This window comes from Prionailurus bengalensis, chromosome D2, assembly GCF_016509475.1.
Source record: "Prionailurus bengalensis isolate Pbe53 chromosome D2, Fcat_Pben_1.1_paternal_pri, whole genome shotgun sequence".
Lineage (NCBI taxonomy): Eukaryota > Metazoa > Chordata > Mammalia > Carnivora > Felidae > Prionailurus > Prionailurus bengalensis.
The window spans coordinates 15,455,137-15,477,385 of record NC_057351.1 but is presented as its reverse complement, the minus strand read 5'-3'; the positions used below and the strand labels follow the sequence as shown (position 1 = coordinate 15,477,385).

General features: G+C 47.7%; 1 protein-coding gene across 5 annotated transcripts in view; it reads left to right on the top strand.

Annotated features, from left to right (window-relative positions):
- Positions 1–22,249, top strand: part of NTPCR (nucleoside-triphosphatase, cancer-related) — a 36,256-nt gene that overhangs the window by 4,820 nt on the left and 9,187 nt on the right. For 3 of the 5 annotated variants that reach the window (XR_006299757.1, XM_043596297.1, XM_043596296.1), the window contains exons 3-5: positions 523–619; positions 16,684–16,893; positions 17,446–17,508. Coding sequence is in view for 3 of the 5 variants with exons in the window: in XM_043596297.1 (XP_043452232.1) it covers positions 523–619; positions 16,684–16,893; positions 17,446–17,508 (370 nt within the window). In the remaining 2 variants the exon portion in view is untranslated. The remainder of the gene's footprint in view (positions 1–522; positions 620–16,683; positions 16,894–17,445; positions 17,509–22,249) is intronic. The other 2 variants (XR_006299758.1, XM_043596298.1) reach the window with 1 other exon arrangement.

The following is a 22,249-nucleotide window of genomic DNA, read 5'->3' as shown; positions in this document are numbered from 1 at the left end:
CTGACATTTCATTTCTATGATGTTTTATTCTCCCTGGGCACAGGATCGAGCCAAATAATCTCTGATCCCTATCTTGAAGAATCTTGGGCCTTTGCGGATTTCTCAAAGAAAGAAAACAGACTTTGAAACCACGATATGAAAAACAAAGTACAAAGATAGCATATTTCACTTAAAACTTACTCCACTGAGCACTAAATTTTTATCATTTTGTAATTCGTCATCCTGTTTCTTGTGCTACTTTTCCAAGATAGTTGGGGCGCTGCCTCCCTGTAGCTTGGGGATCGGCACCCCCAGGGGTAACTTCCAGGGCTGGTGGCGGTGGCGTGGTGGGCACACTTGTTGGAAACCCTGTTCTCAGGAGACGGCACGGCATCAGGTTAGCTTTGCATACTAGCGCGTTTTGTGTAGGTGATGTCTCAGGGTGATTTAGCATATGTCGGAGGGCCAGAGGCTCAGTGGTGTAGTTGCAAACCAGAATCAACACAGGGGTCTTTTCAACAAATGCACTGTTTCTTTATTCAGCTCAGAGCCTCCACGTGGAAAACGCGAGTGCCGAGTTGGGCAGTATGTGGTGGATCTGACTTCCTTCGAGCAGTTGGCACTTCCGGTCTTGAGGAACGTAAGTGTGTGATTTCTGCTTCTTGAGCCCATCTCTTCTTCGTGCTCCTGGGAACAGAGTGGTTTTGCTCCTAAGGAGCGGCCAGTTTTGCATTTTACAATTTAAAAGTTTTCAAGTGACTGAGCTGTAAAGAAGGTATGCACCGTAATTTTATGTCACTATGAACTACAAATAAATTCCTCCTCACCCAAATTTAGCCCATGGAAATATTTCATACTGGGAGAACTCTGGTGCCCAGCTCCCAAGGCTCCCAAGGTTAAGTGTTTCCTTTGCCTTCCTCCTATTTATATCTTAACCCTGTTTTCACAGCACAGCAAACATTTAGGAAGGGAAGTTGTCATTATAGAAATATTACCATATTACACGTCTTCCTCGGCTTACGAGGGGGTTACCTCCTGATAAACCCATCATAAGTTGAAAGTATGGTAAGTGGAAAATACATGTAATACATCTAACCTACTAACCAGCTGACCTTAAACATGTTCAGAACTCTTCACCTCAGCCTACGGTTGGCAAGATCATGTAACACAAAGCCTATTTTGTAATAAAATGTTGATGGGGCGCCTGGGTGGCGCAGTCGGTTAAGCGTCCGACTTCAGCCAGGTCATGATCTCGCGGTCCGTGAGTTCGAGCCCCGCGTCAGGCTCTGGGCTGATGGCTCAGAGCCTGGAGCCTGTTTCCGATTCTCTGTCTCCCTCTCTCTCTGCCCCTCTCCCGTTCATGCTCTGTCTCTCTGTCCCAAAAATAAATAAATGTTGAAAAAAAAAAATTAAAAAAAAAAATAAAATGTTGAATATCTCATGTAATATGTTGAATATTGTACAGAAAGGGAAATACATAATGGCTGTGTGGGTGCAGAATGGTTGTCAGTGTATTGGTTGTTTACCTTCATGAGCCTGTGGTTGCCTGGGGGGTGGGACTTGCTTCTCCTGCCCAGCATCGGGAGAGAGGATCCTGCATCCCACCGCTGGCCCAGGAAAAAAATCAGAATTTAAAAGTTGACCTCTGGGGGCGCCTGGGTGGCTCAGCCAGTTAAAGCATCTTACTTTGGATTTCAGCTCAGGTCATTATTTCACAGTTGTGAGATCAGGCCCCGCATTGGGCTCTGCCAGGCATGGACCCTGCTCGGGATTCTCTCTCTCCTTCTCCCTCTGCCCCTCCCCAGCTTGGCACACAGGTGCTCGCTATCTCTCAAAAAAACCCATTTTTTTGACCTATGGTTTCTGGTGCATCCATATTGCTTTCACACCACCATAAAGTTGGAAAATCATAAGTTGAACCATCGTAAGTCCGGGACCATCTGTGATACACCGTATATCACTGTATTACCTGTTTTTTATTTTGTTTTGTTTTGTTTTGTTTTTTTGTCTTTGTTTTTTAAACAGCGTATTGAGATAGAATTCATATACCATACACTTCACTCATTTAAAATATACAATTCACGGGGCGCCTGGGTGGCTCAGTCAGTTAAACATCCGACTTCGGCTCAGGTCATGATCTTGTGGTCCATGGGTTCGTGCGCCGTGTTGGGCTCTGTGCTGACAGCTCAGAGCCTGGAGCCTGCTTCCGATTCTGTGTCTCCCTCTTTCTCTGCCTCTCTGCTTGTGCTGTCTCTCTCTCTCTCTCTCAAAAATAAACATTAAAATAAAAAAAAAAGAAAGAAAAGAAAATACACAATTCATCTTTTTCTAGTATGTTCATACGATCGTGCAGCCAGTCATCACGATCTAATTTTAGAACATTTCCATCGTTTCAGAAGGAAACCCCACGCCCATTGAGCAGTCATTCTTCATTCCTGTGTCTCTCCCAGCCCCTGGCAACCGCTGCCCTACCTTTCTTTGCCTGTCAGTTTGCCTGTTCTGGGCATTTCGTGAGAAGGCAATCATATAATATGTGGTGTTTTGTAACGAGCTTATTTAACTTAGCATAATGTTTTCACACTTTGGGGTGCTATTGTAAATGGAACTGTTTTCTTAATTTCATTTTTGGAATTATCGTTACTAATGTATAGAAGTACAAGTGATTTTTGTTTATTGATCGGTTTTGTATCCTGTCACCTTGCTGAATTTGTTTATTAGTTCTGAGTTTTCCAGTGAATTCCTTAGAATTTTCTTTGTGGAAAATTATGTCATCTGCAAATGGAGATGGTTTTACTTTTTCATTTCTACTTTGGATGTCTTTTATTTCATTTTCTTGCCTAATTGCCCTGGTTAGAACCTTCAGTTCCCTGTTGAATGGGACATACTCATCTTGTTCCTGATTGTAGGGAGGAAGCATTTAATCTTTTACCATAAAGTGTGATGTTGGCTGTGGGTTACTTGCAGATGGCCGTTACCGGGTTGAGGAAGTCCCTTTTTATTCCTAGTTTGTCGGGTATTTTACAACGAAGAAGTATTGGGTTTTGTCAGATCCTTTTTCTGCATCTACAGAGGTGATGATGTGGTTTTTATCCTTTATCATATTAATAGAGTGTATTATGTTAATTGATTTTTGAATGTTAAACCAGCCTTGGTTCTTGAAATAAATCCCTCTTGGTCATGATGTGTGATTGTTTTTATATGTTGATGGATTCAAAAGGATTATATGCAAATCCTTTTATATGTTGCTGGATTTTTATATGTTTGCAAATAATTTGTTGACGGTTTCCACGTCTGTATTCATTGGGGGTGTGGTCTGTAGCTTTCTTGTGATATCTTTGTCTGAGTTTGGTATCAGAATAATACTGACCTCAGAATAAGTTGGGACGTGTTCCTTCCTCTTCTGAGTTTTAGAAGAGTTTGTGAAATATTGGTATTAATTTTTTCTTTGGATGTTTGATATACTTTACCAGTGAAGCCCTGTGGCCTGGGCTTTTCTTCAGGGGAAGCTCTTTAATTACGAATTCAGTCTCTACTTGTATAGAGGTGCTGAGTTTTTATTTCTTGTTGAGTCAGTTGTGGTAATCTGTGTCATTTAGTAACTTGCTTTACTTACCTAATTTGTGGGCATACAGTTGTTCGTATATTCCCTTATAATCTTATTTATTTTGTGAGATCAGTGTGTTTTCCCTTCTTTTCACGCCTTATGTTAGTTATTTAAGTTCCCTCGCGCCCCCCCCCCTCCTTTTTTTTTTTGGCCAGGAAAAGATTTGTCAATTTAGTCAAACCAGTTTTGGCCTTTGGAGTATATATTACTTTTTTAAATTCATTCATCAAATACTTATCAAATCCTAGCTATACACTTGTGAGCAAAACAGACATGTTTTCTCCTTTCTCCAGACTCAGTCGAGTGGGAAGTGTAGACATTGAACAAGCAAGTGGACAGTTGTCATAAACACCGTGAAGATGACAAGTGGGGTGCTGTGAGAGGTGCCAGGAGCTGACTAGATCAGGTGACCAGGATGGAGCTCTGGGGACGTGACGTGTAACTGAAATGGAAGATGGGGAGGCACCGTCACTTCAGAGGGAGACTACAGGCCTGTTGAGGGGGGCGGGGTGGGAGGTTCTATGGAGAATACTACAGATGATGGAAAGAGATAAACTGAGGCCCCACTGCCCTGGAGTGGGAGTAGGTAAAGAACAAGGTGTGGTTGGCAAGGGGGGTGGGACCACACGATCAGGGCCTGGTAGACTGTGAGTTTCATTTAATTTGTGATAGACTTACTGCTTTGATGTACTTTTACGGAAATTGGATGGTGCAGACTTGGGCTCCCGAGGCAGGTCTGAACCTTCCAGAGGCATCTGTTATGCCAGCAGTAGAATCCAGGGTCTTTCGCTTGGCCTGGTGGGCTTTTTGCCATCTGGCCCGCTAACCTCCGACCTCCTGTCACCGTTCCCCAGCCACGTGTCCCCCACACGTGCTGGGGCCGGTGCCACGCCAGCCTTTGGCTCTCAGCCCTGGCCAAAGCCCTGGCTCAAAGCCCTGGTGTTTTCTTTGGTTGGTGCACTCTTCTCTTTGCCTGTCTGCTCTGTTTTGACATTTGGGGCTTGGCTAAAATGTGCAGTTGGGGGCTTTGGTAGTTGGCCGAGGCTGCTGAAAATTTTAACTCTAGCCTGCGGAGGGTAGTTCTGATTTCAGAGGGCTGGTGGGTCTTGCGCTCTGGTTTGCTAGGGGGCTGCTGCTCCTCAGGACCCGCCTTCTCCTGGGCTTCCTCCCCCTCGCTGGCTCCCCTCACCTCCTGCCTTTTGGAACCTTCCCTTGGTCCCGTCCTTGGTCTGTTGTGGCCACTGTATTGGTGGGAGCAGTCAGAGAACAGGATATTTTTCTCTCTAGTTCGTTTCCCACCAGATGCATACCCTCTACTTAAATGATCAAAGGGCAAGTGACGCACTTCAAATGAAATTCCTGTTGAAGACTCTGTCTTTGGGCACTGGATCAATACAAAGAATTGATTTTTACTTAACCTTGCTTAGAACAGACTGAATCCTGGGAGAGCGGTGCGCACATACGTGCTTGGCGTCTGTCTGCAAGATTATATAAGAAGTCATACGCTGACTGCAGTAAGAGCTTGAGTCTCTCTTTTTTAATTAAAAAACAAAGGAAAGCAGACATCTCCCAATTTTTGATACTTTGATTACCAAACCCAGACATCTTTGTTTTGGGAAGACTTCCCAGGCTGCAGGTTCTTATCTAGTCGAGGTCACAGATTTTTTTTTCTGAAGTACACATTTTTCTCCCATCTCATATATATGTTTTGTTGGGATGAAGAAAGAAAAAGGAATTAGTGTTTTGCCTTCAGACTTAAAAAAAAGAATGAAAGATGGGGCACCTGGGTGGCTCAGTTGGTTGAGCTTCCAGCTTCGTCTCAGGTCATGATCTCACGGTCTGTAAGTTCGAGCCCCGCGTCAGGCTCTGTGCTGACAGCTCGGAGCCTGGAGCCTGCTTCAGATTCTGTGTCTCCCTCTCTCTCTGACCCTCCCCCATTCGTGCTCTGTCTCTCTCTGTCTCAAAAAAAAAAAAAAAAAACAAAAGAAAAAAGTACAAAGGTAATTACATGACAGAAATAAGAATATAAAGAGTATGGGCAACTAACATAACCTGAAAGCTTTAGAAAGCACATTTAGGCAGGTGGAAACCTTGATACAAACAGCCTGTTAGTTTATAGTGCCCGGGATGTCAGAAAACACTAACTCTAACTGTACATTAAGAATTATCTATGAAGTGCCTCCTACATGTAAGAAATTTCACTGTGGATGACAAATATTTTTGAGTTGTGTCTAATGAAAAACATAAGGGAAATAATCCTCGGGGCTGGTAGGGGTGTGCCTGCTCTGAGCGGGGAGGTAAGAACCGAGCTGGAGCCTAGGAGCTGCTGGAGGCCGGGGCAGGGCTGGAGGGGGAGGCACAGATGTGACCCCGGCCCCGGCTTGCTTCATTTCCTTAGGCCGGAGTGGAGACTGATGGACTCTCATGGGCACACGTGGTTAATAAAGGAGAATACAGTAAGACGGGGAAACACTGTAGACTCAGTAAGGGTTTTAGAAAGTCCTATGTAGGGTTGAATATCGTTGATTCTTTTTGTCATTCCACCGGTGGCTTCTTTCCCTTATTTGACCATGTTTATTGTTTTCCTGAGTTTTAACGTTCTCCCTACTCAAGGTAGCAGATTTGTAAAAAATATGAAACAGAAATGAAGAAGGGGCACCTGGTTGGCTCGGTCAGTTAAGCGTCTCTTTAGTTCAGCTCAGGTCATGATCTCATGGTTGGTTAGTTCGAGCCCCGCATTGGGCTCGGGGCTTACAGCACAGTGCCTGCTTGGGATTCTTTCTCTCCCTCTCTGCCCTTCCCCTGCTTTCACGGTCGCGCTCTCTCGCTCTCTCTCAAAAAATAAGTAAAAATAAACCTAAAAAGGGGCGCCTGGGTGGCTCAGTCGGTTGAGCGTCCGACTTCAGTTCAGGTCATGATCTCACAGCTTGTCGGTTCGAGCCCCGCGTCAGGCTCTGTGCTGACAGCTCAGAGCCCGGAGCCTGCTGCAGAATCTATGGCTCCCTCTCTTACTCTTTGTCCCTCCCCTGCTCATGCTCGGTCTCTCTCAAAAATAAAAAATAAATAAACGTTAAAAAAAAAAAATTAAAAAAAAATCCTAAAAAAATAAAGAAGAAAATAGGAATAACTCCTAATCTTCTCACTGGGTTAACCACTGTTAGTGTATTTCGTTTCTTCCTTCTTTCTACTTGATTTGTTCCATCATTCCATAATGGGGGAAAACACTTCGTATCGTTTTGTACGATTGGGTTTTTCCCCTTATTATGACTGAGTGACATGGGAATGGCCTTCCAACAGGATCACCTTCACAACTGTGATCATTTAATGATTGCGCAGTATTTCATAGTGTGGATTTTCACCTTTGACTTCAGCATTATCCCCTCAAGTGTTAGATGTTAACCCTTTGTACACCAGCCTTCTCTCCAGCCCTGGTTGTTTCCCTGGGGGAGGATCTGAGGGTGGAGATCCTGGGTTGGGGGGTTGTGAACTTCTGAGGCTCACTGCGTGCTGCTGGGGTGTTCCCGTGACACTTGTGGCCCTTTGTGCATGTGCGCGTGCACACACACACGCACACGCGCGCGCACACACACACACACACACGAACACACACCCCAGCATGTGGGTGTGTTGGTCTCCTTGCTCCTTCGCCAACACCTGGCACTCTGCTGGTCTTAAGTTTTCCATCCTTCTTTCCAAAACTTCTTTGCTTGGATTCATGGTGTTAAGTTGCTAATGAGGTCAAATGTTTGTTAGTTTATTGTGTACTTTTTTAATCTAATTGTTTTTGTTTATTCCTCTAACCATTCTTTTCCTTTTGCCTTAAAAATATCTTTCATAAGGCAGATGACCTTTTTATATTTATCGATTGTGTTTTTCTCAGTTTTTCACTTTGGTGATCTATCTTTCTTTCATTCTTTTCATATTGAGAAAGTCTGTCCGTTTTCCAAGTTAGTTTGGAATTTGTTTCTTCTGTAGTACCTTTTTTTTTTTAAACATTTATGTTTTTAATCCGTCTGGATTTACTTTGAGTGTAAAATACAATGAGACTCTCAATTGCTTTTCTTCCAAATGCTTAGCCGATTTACCAAAGCCATTTGTTAAATAACCCAGTTGTCATTCATTTATTATGCCTTGTTAATTATATTAAGAAATGTGTGTGTGTGTGTGTGTATAATGTTTTACAGTCATCTGTTCTTTTGCCTGTTTGAACCTTACATCAGTAGCACACTGTTTTAGTTGCCTTAGTTGCCACGCTGTCTTATCGTTTAAAAAGTTGTCTTAGCCATTCTTATCTGTCCATTTTTCTGAATCCTAGTAGTGTTGATGGTAATGGTGGCGGTGGTGGAGGAAGTGGTTAACAGTTACCGAGCACAAACTCTGCAGCAGCCGCTAACCCATTTACTCCCCAGAATAATACTCTGTTCCTGTTTTACAGACGAGGAAACTAAGACAGGACAGAAATTTAAATTCCCCCAAGGCACACAGCTTATTAGTGGTAGAGCTAGCATGAATGGTGGAAATAAGACTATTGTCCATTGCAAAAAGTCTCATATGGGGGTACCTGGGTGGCTCCGTCGGTTGAGCGGCCGACTTCGGCTCAGGTCACAGTCTCGCGGTCCAGGAGTTCGAGCCCCGCGTCGGGCTCTGTGCTGACAGCTCCGAGCCTGGAGCCTGTTTCCGATTCTTTGTTTCCTGCTGTCTCTGCCCCTCCCCCACCGCACTCTGTCTCTTTCTCTCTCTCAAAAATAAATATTAAAAAATTTTTTTTAAAAAGTCTCATATGGAGTGATTAGAACTATATAAAATGAGTCATTTGGATAGAAAAGGATATCTTAAGTTTTCAGACAACGTTTACTCCCCAGAGGTGAAAACCTGGTATCTCTGGCTTTCCATATCTTAGTTTAAAAAAAAAAAACTTTGTTTTTTGGTAAGGTTATTTAGAGGTTTCTTCTATTTTCCGATGCTTCTGTAGTTAGGATTTTTTTGCCAGTTTTTTATTGATCACAGCTAACAGGCTAATGCTGGCCTTTTCCATAATGGTCTCTTTGACAGCCACACTGAATGCTTTATTAGAATTTGTTGCAATGTAGGATTTAGCATTGTATTGGCTCCCAATATATCTCCTACTCACACAAAAAGGTAATAGATTCTAAGGTTTTAAATAACAAACAACATCTACTCAAAGCCTGGTTTTCTAGGCTGCACCATGTTCTTTGTAATTAAGATCCATGAAAGGTCTAAGAAGCTAGAACCAGAACACCCAAGGAAAATCATAGTCGAACCCGTTTTGATCAAAGTGAGGCTTTTGGTGTAGATTTGTTTTCAAAAGCAGGATCTGCTTTTGATTCTGAAATGAGATTCTGCTTCAGATCTTTGCAACTTCCTTTGAAGGTCAGAGGAGTCCTGTCTGGGGAAAGGTTATTTTGTTACCACTTGACCTGGAATTGCCACTTAGTGTTTCAGGCCAGTAGGCTTTAGAGAGAATTTAGAAGAATCCATTTCTAGTCAGGATCGGTTCCTGAAAGGTTGACAGGAGCCCAAGCCTTGCTTTTGAATTTCCTTCATTGTTAGCAAATGTGACATTTTTTCTTTGTTCCTCCTCACTTTCTATTTCTGTACCACATAATCATACATATGCACTGCAAGATCACCAGAGAAATAAAAAGCTGTCTGGCGCCAACATAAAAATTAATTTTAAAATCGTCAGTGAAAACATGGCTGCAGTGAATCGAAATCAGAAAAGGAGCCGGAGGTTCAGTGTGAGGTCGGCTCTGCGGTTTACCTTGTAGGATTTGTCATGGCAGCCCTTCCTGGTAATCTCTGTGGGGCCGCATCCCTGTCAGGGGTCCCCAGGGGAGATGTGAAACCAGCCCCCTTCGTTGGCAGGGCAGAGGGAGACCCAAAAAGAGGCAGGCGCTCATCCGAGGCTGGTAGGTGGGCAGTTGTAATCGGCAGAGGGAACTTCTGTGCAAGGCCTGCCCTGGACCGGCAACATGAGAGGGTCCCTGCTCCCACCTGCCAGACCTTAAGAGTTTAGAGAGCGAGAGAGAGACGCCTTAACTGGGTTCAGGCAGGTATATTGTACAGGTGTTGTGGACACCACGTCAGTGTCTCAGGGCTGCGTCCTTGGAGCGGCCTCTGGGAGCCAGAAAGGCAAGTGGAGGGCTCATCCCAAGGACGGGATGGGGTGAGGAGCCTCCCACCACTTGGGTCCAGCTCACGGGTCAACTGGTGGTCGCGTCTTCTCTGTGACCTTCCCCGGCAGCCTCCCTCATCCCCCCGGGCAGGGTCTGACGCTCCGTTACTTGTCACTGCCGGTCTTGGTGAGCCTCTGTGACGTAGGTGCCGCGTGGGCACCTCGGGCTGCCTTGGGCTTCTCTGCCTCCGCGCAGTTCCTTCCTGCCACCCGCTCCCAAGAGGCACGGCAGAGTGCTCCCTGAGCGGGCCTGGGGCAGAAGTTGCGTAGACTGTTGCCTGTCTGCCTTTCGCCCATCCGCCTTGCCCCGTTTGCGGCAGTCGCCACTGGCCGTGTCGTCTGGCACGCGTCAGTCCGAGGCCCAGCCTCCTTCGGAAGGAAGCTCACCCGTGGTGGGTTGCGCCTTGCTTGACGCTTAGACTGAGAAAATCTGAGTGTGAGCGTTCTCTTTTTTTTGTATTCTAATTTTTGTCAATTGTATTGGGATGTAATGTTCCTCGTAGAGAAAATGACCAGGATAAGAATAATGCAGGACCACCTATACACCTGTTATCCAGAATCACCTGTCGTTAACATTTGCCCTGTGTGCGCTCACCCTCTCTCCCCACGTGTGCGCCCATGTGTGTTTGTACAAACACATAAACTTGTGGGGGGAACCATTTGAGAGTATGTTGCAGTCATCGGGGGGGGGGGGGGGGCTTCGCTTCTAAATGTTCAGTACAGTTTTCCTGAGAATAAGGACATAGTCTTGCATAATCAGTATAGTTCTCAACCTAAGTAAATTTTACACCAAGAAAATACTAATAGTCTACATTCCTCTGCCGTTTCGTCAGTTGCCTTAGGGCTGTCCTTTGTAACCTTTTTCCGTCTGGGCCAGGGTCCAGTATTACATTTAGTTGTCATATCTCCATGAGCTCCTTTCATCTGGAACGTCTTCTCAGGTCATCCTTCGTCATGTATGACATTGGCATTTTCAGAGAAAAGGTCCTGCTTTCACAGGACATTCCTCTTTGGAGCTTTTCTGGTGTTTCTTTGTGGCAGCTTCCGCCGGAAGACTGCATGACTGGTGCCGTGCCTTTCTCGGGCGTCTGCTCTCGAGGCGCGCCATGTTTGATGATGTTGGTTTTGGTTACCCGAGCAAAGAATCGTCCAAACTCCCAATGTGTATTTACTCTTTTTTCCTTTGAAATTAATTCGCGTCGAGTGGGGAGACATGTTAAGGCCGTGCACATCCTCCTCATCAAAAGTTCTCCCTGTTAATTCTGATTTCTTTTAACTTTATTGGATTATCTGAAAATAATAATTTTCACTCTAGACTTTGACTGGGAAGCAATTTAACTGCTGCCTTTTGAAATATTTTCTGTACCAAGGTGAGCAGTAATTAAGCATTGTTCATTCGAAAGCTGAATTACAAAAGCCATAATGGTTGATTTTTCCTCATCACCTCTGCCCTTCTTTACTTCTGTCCAGTCTCATGAGTCACAAAAGAAGTCATCACTGTTCCACTGTAGCCAAATCATTCACCTTTCTCTCTCCTAGGTAATTTCTAATAAAAGGATGTCAGACCGCAAAGATACTAAACCTGATGGGGCACCCGGGTGGCTCAGGCGGTTGAGCGTCTGACTTTTGATTTCAGCTCAGGTCATGATCTCTTAGCTCAAGAGTAGAAGCCCCTGTGCTAACAGTGCAGAACCTGCTTGGGATTCTCTCTCTCCCTTTCTCTGCCTCACCCCTGCTCATGCTCTCTTTCTCTTAAGATAAATAAATAAATCTTAAAAAAAAAAAAAAGATCCTAAGCTTGAATCAAATTTAAATATTGACTGAGGATTTTACTAAGCAAGAGGAGTTTTTAAAAACGTAGTTAGTAGAAACACAGCTGATAAGGAAGTGGCAGGAGTTAGCACGTGGGGGGACCTGGTCCTCTCTCGCTGAGTGCGAGGGAGAGAGGTGGAGGGCGGAGGGCCCTTCCCCTGCAGGTCACATCTTAACCGCCTGCCAAAGCAGGCCACTCTGTATCCTGGATAAAAGGCTGTTGGTGGCGTTACTTGTTCTGAGACCCTGAGTGTGTTGTTCTTTTGGAGTAATTGAGAGTAATGATTACTCCCAAAACGGGTCTGTGGCTCTGCCTCTGTAGCCCCTAGAAAGTACAGTGCCCTTGGTTCTCATTGGAGGCCAAAGTATTTTCCTTACAGTTAGATGGATTCCTTCCGTTCTTTCCTTCAGTTTCCTTTGGTTCCTTTCTTCGATTTCTTTCCTTATTCACACTGAGAAGATGTGCGGGTGGTATTGCACGTGGGGTATGGAGGGGAGCTTTGGCATCACGTGGTCTTGGGGTTGACACCCGGCTCTCACTTGGGAGCTCAGTGACTTTGTCTCACTGTTCCTCATCCTAAAACAGGGCTGCAGAGACCTGCTACACGAAGTTTCTAGGACTGAACGCGGAGTTCCCTGTAAAGTGTGTTAGTCCCGGGCCGCTAGGAGGGGCAGACGTAGGGATAGTTCTGATGGTTTCTGGTGAGAAGGCGAGTGGGGTGATGGGAGGGAACCTGGGGAAGGGCCTCACCTCGGCAGTCTGATTTGTGCGTGCCAGGGCCCCGGGGCCGGAGCCAGCTGGAAATCTGTCACGGACACCCACCAGCTCAGATGCCCAGGCTGGTCCCGAGGTGCTGGGATCACGGGGCGTAGCGGGTTCCCGGTCCACTGGGCTGGCTGTCAGCCGGCAGATGCTGTTTCAGGCCCAGGATGGTGGAAGATCCTGAGGGCGCCGGTCTGGTGCTCTGCAGACAGGCGCTCGAGTGGGTGAGCCCCAGAGAGGCCAGTTAGGACACCCCGGAGGAGCCTGGAGCCCTGGGCCCTGGGGTGGGAACGTCTGGCACCAGGGCAGGGACAGCTCCCGCCCAGGGCACGCCCCAGTAGAGAAGGGCTGGGCTGCAGGGTGCGTCAGGCAGTCTAGACATCTTGTCCTGGCCGCCAGCCTGTGATTTCCTCCCTGGGGACACGCGGTCGAGTGCCACGAGACTGCTAAGGGATTTTGAAACTTCAGGCGCGGAATAAGCCCACATAAAAGTCTAGCCGGAGCCCTTCACTTTTAGCTGATAACTTGAGCTGTGGGCTGGCTTGTCTGTGGCCACTGTTCCCACCGTTTGCCTCTCTGGCTTCCCGGGACCGTGGCTGTTTGGGGGGCTCAGGGTCGTCATTCTGCCCCTGACGACTGCCACGCGCTCCCCAGTTCCCTCCCGCGACTTTGATACTCGTGGTCCCAGACAGGCCAGCTCAGAGGCCAGGCTGGGGGTCTGACAGTAAAGAAAATAGTAAGTTCATACCCCCAGAAATACTTAATGAAGTAAATCATTCACAGTAAGACAAATCCACTTTTTTTCAATATAGTACTCTGGTTAAATGAAATTGCCTATTTTATTTAGGTTTACGTTTTCATTTGTGTTCTTAAAAGTGCTTTTAAAGATTAAACAAGAAACTGAAAAAAGTCACACAATTTTTAGGTCTCTGGCGTAGCTGGTACACAGATATCTTGTTGCTCCAAACTGATTTAATCTTTCCAGAAAGCAAACTAGCTGAGTGTAAGCCAAGTTATAAAATTCTTCGTGGCTTCCCTTACCACTGGCTGGTCAATATTACGACTCTGTCCCAAGGAAGTATCGTTTCTCTCAGAACACCCCAAGAACTGAAATATGCCTTGCACAAACCAGTGTTTCTACCTCTTTGTGACAGTGAAAGTATACAGTCATCTGAAACGTAGGCCCAAGATAGGGGTGGTGAGTGTGGGGACAGGGGTGGTAAGTGGCCCAGGGAAGGGGGGTGGGGAGCCGGGACGGGGGGGGGGGGGGGGGAGAGGGGTGGTGAGTTAGGGGGGAGGGGAGTGGTGAGTGGTGCAGGGGCTGCCGGGTAGCGTCCACAGTCCTGCCGCCTCTTACGTCCTGTGTGGAGAGAAGGTGTGGGAAGAAAGAAGACGCCAGGTGCGAAGCCGCCGGCAGTTCTTCATGAGCTCCTTACCGCACACCTTCAGAGGTGACGCTCCAGGGGCCCATGACCACTTTCGCAGCCGCGCTGGGGAGGGCTGGGGAGGCTCCTGGTAGTTTTCAGACCCGGGCCCTGGTGCCGGCAGGGTTTTATGTGTGCTCACTGGTTTGTTCTTGTTTCCCTCTAAAGTTGCTTGAGTTTATATAAAAAAACAATCGTGAATATGATAGTGCTTCCTTTATCACAGGCTTGACTAAATGTTCACGTTATTTAGAAAAGACGGTGTTTACGGGCGTCTGAGTTTCTAATATCTCTCAATTGAGCATGAATAACTTAGCATTTTTTCGTCAAAAATCCCAGACTTCTTTTCGAGATTCTTACAGTTTCTGGGTGATAAAAGTCCCTAATTCTAGACAGAATAAGGATTTCCTGTAAACTGAGGTTTGAAAACGAACATTTCCGGTTGGTACAACATAGCGTATGCATGTGTGTCCAGATATCTTTGTGCGGAAGCTTAAATAATGCCGGTGAGCTCCCGTTGGTGAACGTTGTAGGGAATCTGAGGAAAGGTGGTTGGAGAGCCTCGTGCTTTATGTTTATACCTACTCATATATTCACGTACGTGCCCACGTGTATATGTACGTGCTGCCTGCATATGTACATGTACACGGGCACACGCATCTTATTGTTTCTCTTTCTCTGAATTGACTGCTTTCAAACTCTCATTTTGATGGGCCAGATAGCACCCTGTTTGGCTTCTAGATGCCTGTGGAAGGATGACCTGTGCAATTATTCCTGGTCTCGGGAGGCAGCAGAATGCCCCAAATACTCCTTGGTAAGAGTCAGGCCATTGGGACGGCTTGCCCTTGTGGGGTGTCTGTTTTCATGCTAATGAGAAGGTAGCTGCCAGCTTTTAAAATGTCTCCCAAATCGGGCACTCGTTTTTGAAGGAGAAATTTGGAAATTAGCGATTGATTCCACAGACGCCCTCACCCCGTCGCTGGAGGGCAGCACTAGCTGCCTCAGCTCAACTTTGCATCACTCAATTCCATGGGAAAGAAAAAGATGCATGGGGCCTCGTCCCTGCCTCTAAGAGCGGGAAACAGGTGTGCGCGCGCAAACACACACGCACACATGCACACACACACACAAGTGGGTGCAATTGAGAGGTAAAAATGAAATGCCTTAAAAACACAGGAGTTTAAGGATACAGACCCTCTCTTGGATGTACCCCTTCCTGGTCTTCCTGCTAATAAACTGAGTGGGAAAATATGTATGTGATATTAAGTCAGAAAAGAATAAAAGTACCACTTACATAAAAGTTTGAAAACCACTTCCCTAATGCTTGCCTTCAATAACTGCCTAGGATTAGACCCCAAATCTCGTGTCGTCTATTCCAGAAGATGCCTAACTTGTCTTCCAGGTTCCACACAGTTAGCGGCCTCTTGGGCACAACCTGTGGTCCTCCCTGGCTGGAATCTCTCATCTGTTGGATAGATTCCACTGTCCTCTGTGTACCATGCAGGCTTCGGGATCTTCCCCCAGTCCCGTCTCTCGTGGGGACCACTGCCCCCCCCCCCCCCGACCACACTGTACTCTGGCTTCAGGGTTGGCAGTTGAGCTAAACCTAGTTTAACTCAGCCCCGCATTCTGAGAATGTATTGACGTCATTATTTAAGAAGTCTAAGAACTATAGTGAAAAGTACTTTGTAGATCAGCTTTGCATAGAGGAAAATAATCATTTATACCAAGATACATAAAACGTATTTGTCACTCAGCATTCACTGAAGTGTTAATCTGTGTTGTGTTGTGTCCCCGCTATGGAAGGACTGTTCATAGCTTTCTCTGGGAAGGCTTTCCAGAGAGGACATGTTTATGAGTGATCATTATCAGTGATCATTAGTGTTGCTGTGTAACACGTTACCCCAGAATTTTGGGGTTTAACACCACGGACATCACCTCACACAGTTTTTCTGGGTCAGGAATCCAGGAATGGCTCAGCTGGGAGGTCCGGGCTCCCGTCTGTCATGAGATTGCAGTCATCTGCCGCTTGACTGGGGAGGATTCGCCTCCCAGCTCACTCTCAGGGTTGCAGCGAGACCTCGGTTCCTTCCCACGTGGACTTGGCCATCAGCTGCCTGAGTGTGCTCACAAGACGGCAGCGAGCCATCCCAGAGAGAGGGAGATTGAGACCACGGTAGAAGCAGTGCCTTGTCTCAGGGATGGTCGCGGGGACGAACGCTGGAACCCTGTGGCGGGGGACTGGACATGGGAGTCCCAGGAGCTGGGAGGCAGTAGGGCCCGTGGAGGCTGGCCGCCACACCTGTTCCGAGAGGGGCTTTCAAGGAAGGAACGCAGTGAAGTCGTTAGGAAGGGAATCTGAGGTTTAAAGGGCACAGCCCTGCTCACTTTTTTCTTTTAACCAAGACTCCTTTCCTTTTAACTTTCCCTTCTTTCCACCACCCCTTATAGTGCAGATTATGATACACACCGGCCTCTGCCTGCAGCGGTTTCCTCCTCCCAGTAGATGGGGAATCTCACACAGCTCAAAACCGAAAAAAAGAGGCCAGTATTATTAATAAGGGCTCCCAGACTTGCTGTCTCGTTTCGTTTAAACCTGAGGCATGTGGGTGCTGCTTCTTTCCTGGGTGGATATAAATACAGAGCTTGGTTATTATTGGAACCATTCTAGAAGAGAGAAAATTGCCAGGAACCTGGGTGGCTTAGGGAACTGAATTTTCTGGTTGCTGCGGTTTCCAAGGGAGCTCTTCCAGATCCGTTTGCCAGTTAAGTGTCCCGTGGAGACGATCTTCTGCCTTCCGGAGCTTAACTGACTCGCCCTGGGATGGCTTAGCTGGTGAGTGGCTGGGGAGCGGGACCCCTGGCCCTTTGCCTCAGGTGACCCTGGCATCTTTGTTGTCTTCAGGCAGGTCCCGGCAGCGGCCCGGGGCAGAGAGTGTGTGTCATCGATGAGATTGGGAAAATGGAGCTCTTCAGTCAGCCTTTCATCCAGGCTGTCCGTCAGACGCTGTCCACGCCGGGGACCGTAGTCCTGGGCACAATCCCGGTGCCTAAAGGGAAGCCGCTGGCCCTCGTGGAAGAGATAAGAAACAGGAACGACGTCCAGGTGTTCAGTGTGAGTACAACCGGTCCCTGCGTCTGTGACAGTGGAGCGGGTGACCTCAGCGGGGTGGCTCTGAGGTGTGCCTTTGCTCTGAAAGACCATCTCTCCCCGCCCCCTGCCCCCCCCCCCCCCCCCCCCCCCCCCCCCCCGCCTTAGGCTAGATCCAGGTGAGTCTGATTTTCTAGGAACTTACAGAACTTAAGTCGTACATGTCACGGATGAAAGGACACATGTCCCTGTGGTCTCCGTCTGCCACAGAGCAGCGCTGTCCACCAGGAGTTTCCACGATGACGGAAGTGCGCTCTCTGCGCTGGCCAGTGCGCTGGCCATCAGCCGCCTGTCACTGTTTATGTTTCAATCAAATGAAAGATTCGTTTCTTCAGTCCCTTTGGCCACACGGACAGCACACCTGCAGAGTCTGCCCCGACAGGCTCCCGGGGGCTACCGGGGGGCTGTCGGGGTTCTGCGGTGCGGCACGTGGGAGGGAGGACCGGTGCTGTCACACTGTCCCGTGGCGATGTCGGAGCCGACATACGGGCCTCTGACAGCCCTTTGTGTCCTTAGATGCTGTCTTGCGCCGTGCCACCTTTGTGTCGGCGAGAGCCGCGTCTCCGCCGGGCTCTGCCCGTACCTGCTCTCCCCACCCCCATCCCCCGTTTCAACCCAGGCCCCGCGAGGGCCCCGGAACAAGGAGGCTGGCAGGGCCGCCCCACCAGCCAGAGCGGGAGGCGAGCTCCGGCTGCCAGGTACCACGAGCGCCGGATGTCGCTGGCTGCCGTGCCTCCCCCGTGGCCCGCCGGTCCTAGCGGGCCGTCCGCGTGCCGTCACCACAGTCTCCAGGGGTACTGTGGGGGCAGGAGACACACGTCAGGGTCAGAGCAGCCAGACTTGGAAAACTTGGTGCAGTCCTTGCTCCTTTCCTTCATTTAGTAAGTATCGACCGGGTTCCACCGTGAGCGAGGTTGCGATGCTGAACGAGACCACGTCCCCGCCCCCCGGAGTGGACTTGCTGAGGCGGGGGCCGGACCGCAGCAGCGCGGGCACACAGCTTGGCCACGGGGATCTTGCTAAGTGTGGAGAAGATAGGCAGGGCGGTGCGGTCGTTGGGCTGGAGGTGGCTGGGGAGACGGGTCCAGCCAGGGAGCCTCTCGGAGGAGCTCACGGGTGAGCGGACGGCCCCGCGAGGCCACGTGCTCCGCGACATCTGTGAAGTTGGGGCCCTTGTCTTCAGTTTCGTGCGGTTCTTTCTCTCTGTCTCTTACTTTACGTGGCCTCCAAGTGAGTTCGTGGTTGTGTTTCTAAAGTTCTTGTGGAAATAGAGGCAGTGAACAGTGAGAGATGATGAAAGACGAGTGGTTCTCAGGCCAGGCGGCTTCCAGGCGGGAAGGTGGGGAGTGGCTGGTCCAGAGACTGGCCGTCTGCAGACCAGCGGGGTCTACGAGCTGTGAGTGGGATCAGGGGAGTTGGCCCTGATGTCCAGAGGAGAACATCGTATCTTAAAATAATACCACATCTTCTCCTCTAAAACTGGAAATTATTCTCTGGGCAAGGTAATCATTGCTCCTAATGTATAAATAAAATGATTAGCTTTTGGTTAATTATGCGAGAGAGAGGGGCTTACGTACCCCGTTATTCTTCTCTTTCTTGTGTTCCTTTGGGGCTTGTGTGATCTTTGTGTTCCCGTTTTATATGAAGAATCTCATTTTCCGTATGTGCAAACTTAGGGCTTGGATTAGATATTTCTGGCATCCTTTCTGTTTCTGACACGCAGTAGAGTTCTCTGAATCCGTGTTTGAGAGCAGCCTCTGTGTCCAGCACTTAGTCTGACAGCACACGTGAAGCATGTCCCCTTCCCTCAAGAAAGATAGATGATGTGACAGTCAAGATCTGGAAGCAGAGAAGGGAGAGAATTCTGTGAGCAGAAGGGGGGGGGGGGAGAGGTGTCCTGAAGGAAGTGGTTCTTGTGGGGTTTTGAGGGAGGAAGTGGAGAAAAGAAGGACAAGAAGGAAGAACATTCCGGGTAAGGCAGTAGGTTGTGTAAGGTAGGGAGGGCAGCCTCTCCTTGCGAACAGCTGCGTGTGTCAGGACCGTGGAGACGGGACTGAACTCATGGGGGAAAGTACGCCCCTTGACGTTACTCCTATCATAGGGACTTGTTCTTTTCTTTTCTTTTTTTAAGTTTATTCATTTATTTTGAGAGAGAGAGGGAGAGAGAACACATGAGCGGGGGCAGGGCAGAGAGAGAGGGAGGGAGAGAGAATCCCACGCAGGCTCCACACTGTCGGTGCAGAGCCCAACACAGGGCTCAAACCCACCAACCATGAGGTTGTGACCGGAGATGAAATCAAGAGTCGGACGCTTAACGAGCTGAGCCATGCCGGCGCCCCGTCTAGACTTATTCTTAGTAGCGTCAGGCAAACAGGACTGCCTTTCAGAAAAACACCTGGAAACTTCCAGTTCTAGATACGGTGGAATAGACACGCTTCTCCCTGTTCCTCCTGTGAGCTGTAGCCGAAACTGTTGGACGTTACGCATAAAACAAACGTAAGGAGACCCGAATGGTGGAAAGAAGGTGGCACGCCGGCTAGGAAGCTCAGCCAGGGGACACCACCACAGACACAACTGAAAGTCGCTTGTGCTGCCAGGAACCGGGAAAAGCAACTTGAGTGAAAACATCAACACGTGCCAGCAGCAAGGTGACGTGAACGTTAGAATCACAGGGCCGAGGTTTGGAAGCAGCCGTCACAAAAACGCTTCCGTGATCAATTGCCAACACGTTTGAAATACAAGAAAAATAGAAAGTCTCGATGAAGAAATGGAAACGTCTCGCAGAGCTATGGGAGGCATAAAGGAGAGTCAAATAAAAATTGTGGAACTACAATAACCGAATGAGGTAAGTCTCTGGCGGGACTCCCAGCAGAATGGAGACAACAGAGGAAAGAAATGGTAAACCTGGAGGTAGAACAATAGAAATTGCCCCACAGAGCAGATTTGAGGACGGGGGGTGGCGAGGAAGAACAGAGCCTCAGGGACTTGCGGTACTATAATAAAAGATCTAACACCCCTGTCATTGGAGGATGGTCTTGGTAATTTAGAAACTTCTGTCGTGGTGTGGGTATTGACGGTCGCCTTCCTGTTAGGTTTCTCTTTAGGAAGTTTGGTTAAATTTTTTTTTTTTCATGTCTTGTAGAGTTTCCTGGTCTCTAAGTGTGGCCACTGAAAAATGTTCTTAATTTATTTCATAGTTGCTTATTTGAGTGTAATTACATTAATGCTGCAGAGGCAAGAGAGGAAGATCTCCATGGATCAAGATTACTAGAAAGAGCTGTGTGCACTGTTTTCCTAGTTCTCTAGTAACGTGAAGAAAAGATTTTATCCCTGCTCGTCACTTCCAGTGGAAGTGCCACACACATGCCCATGTACACACACACAGACACACACGCGCGCGTGCACGCACGAGTTTGGTTGTCTTAGAGGCATTTAGAAAGCATATTTCTTTTGATTTCCTTTGAAATATCTGCTTGATGGAAATGCTGGGAATGTTATTTGCTGACGGGACAGAAGAGGCAGCTGGAGCCTGCAACGTTCATTTAGATGCCGACGTGGCCACCAGTCACTGAGCGCTGGACTTGGGTGCTGTGCCCAGTACTGTAGACCCACCAGTGCAGACTTCACAGTACCCCGGTGGCTGTGTCACGTAACCTTTATTTTATCAAGGCTGCATAGCATGTCCAAGGTCTCAGTAGGCTGCAGAGCTAGGGTTCAAGGCTCCGTCTGTCTCCCTTCCAAGCCTGAGTGTTAGCATAATGTCGTACTGTTTACTTTGTTGATGGGGTGGTTCAGATGATTTTGCTAAAAAAAAAAAAAAAAAAAAAAAAAAAAAATCTCAGGTTCCTAGAAATTATTTGGTTTTCTACTTTATAAAGTGTTACTATAACTAAAATCTATTCCACTATCCTGAATTCAGAGCCTTTTACACTTGTCTTTTTTCCCATAAAGCAGTTTTTATGCTTTTAATTTTTATTTGTGGATTGTAAGATCACAAGAATAACAGGAAGTAGGTCCCGACTTCCTTCCATTTTGGAAATTCTTAGACCTCTTCTTGCTCCTTGGTGGGTGTTTTCACCAAGCAGGGCGTAAAGCATGTTAGTCTCACTTGGAATTTGCTGCTGCCCTCCCGGCCTGTGGACTCCTGCAGATACAGGAGTGAGAGAATATCTGTTAACCCCTGGGTGGAAAGCCAGGCAGAGTGTTTGTGGAAGTTGACGAGCCAGTCCTGAAATTCACGTGGAGATGGGAAGGACCCCACTGAAACAGTCTTGAGAAAGAACGATGTTGGAGGACTCCTACTTCCTGATTTTGAAACTTACTACAACCTTCAGTGATCGAGACAGTACGGTCCTGGCCGAAGGCTGGACACATAGATCAATAGAATAGACCTAAAAGTCCAGAAGTCAATCCTTACGTCGAGGATCCGTTCATTTTCAGCAAGCATGCTGAGACAACGTAATGGGGAAAGAATTGTTTTTCAGCAAACTGCATCCAGTGCTGGAAAACTGGACATCCTCATGCACAGAAGGCAGTTGGACCCTTACATCATCTACCAGAATTAACTCAGAGTAGGATCCTAGGCCTAAATTTAAGAGCTAAACTATAGTTCTCGGAAGAAAATACAGAAGGAAATCTTGTAAACTCAAGGCAGGCAAAGTCCTACTTGATACAACGTGAAAATAATTCTTGGCTTGGAAACTTTAACCTTCACGAAAGAAGTAGAGCGAAAGGGATTGGATTCAGGAATAATCCTAATTTTAGGTTCAGTAACATAAAGACACAACATGAAACAGGCTAGTAGTAACTTTGGATGTGTGTTAACTTACGATAACAAGCATTGTCAAATTTCTTTCTGTAATCCGTTGCTTACTAGGAACTTGTCAGGGTCTTTCCCACAGGTTCAAGGAAAATAACGTATGTGCAGTGAGGGGCACTTTCCCTGCTGCCTGTTCGTGTATCTGAATATTCACAGCTTCGCTGATGTCCGGATGCCCAGGTTGTTGACTGGTCGCTCTCAGGCCCTTCCGTGGCCCCTGGAGGCAGCACACACAGAGCAACGTGGATGCTTAAGACGGTCAGAGTCTTCACAATCTTTATGTTATCGCTCAGCTGTGTTTCAAAGACCCTGCTCAGCTCAGAATGCAGTAAACATTTACTGGGCACCCCCCACCCCCACCATGTGCCAGACACAGGATGAATGAGATGCCCCTGTCCCCAGGGAACTTAGGGTCTGATCTTCATCAAGGGCCACCGGACAGGGCAGAGGGCTCAGGTCTCACTTGGCTTCCTTTCTCTTGAGGCTGCAGTGCAGTGGGGT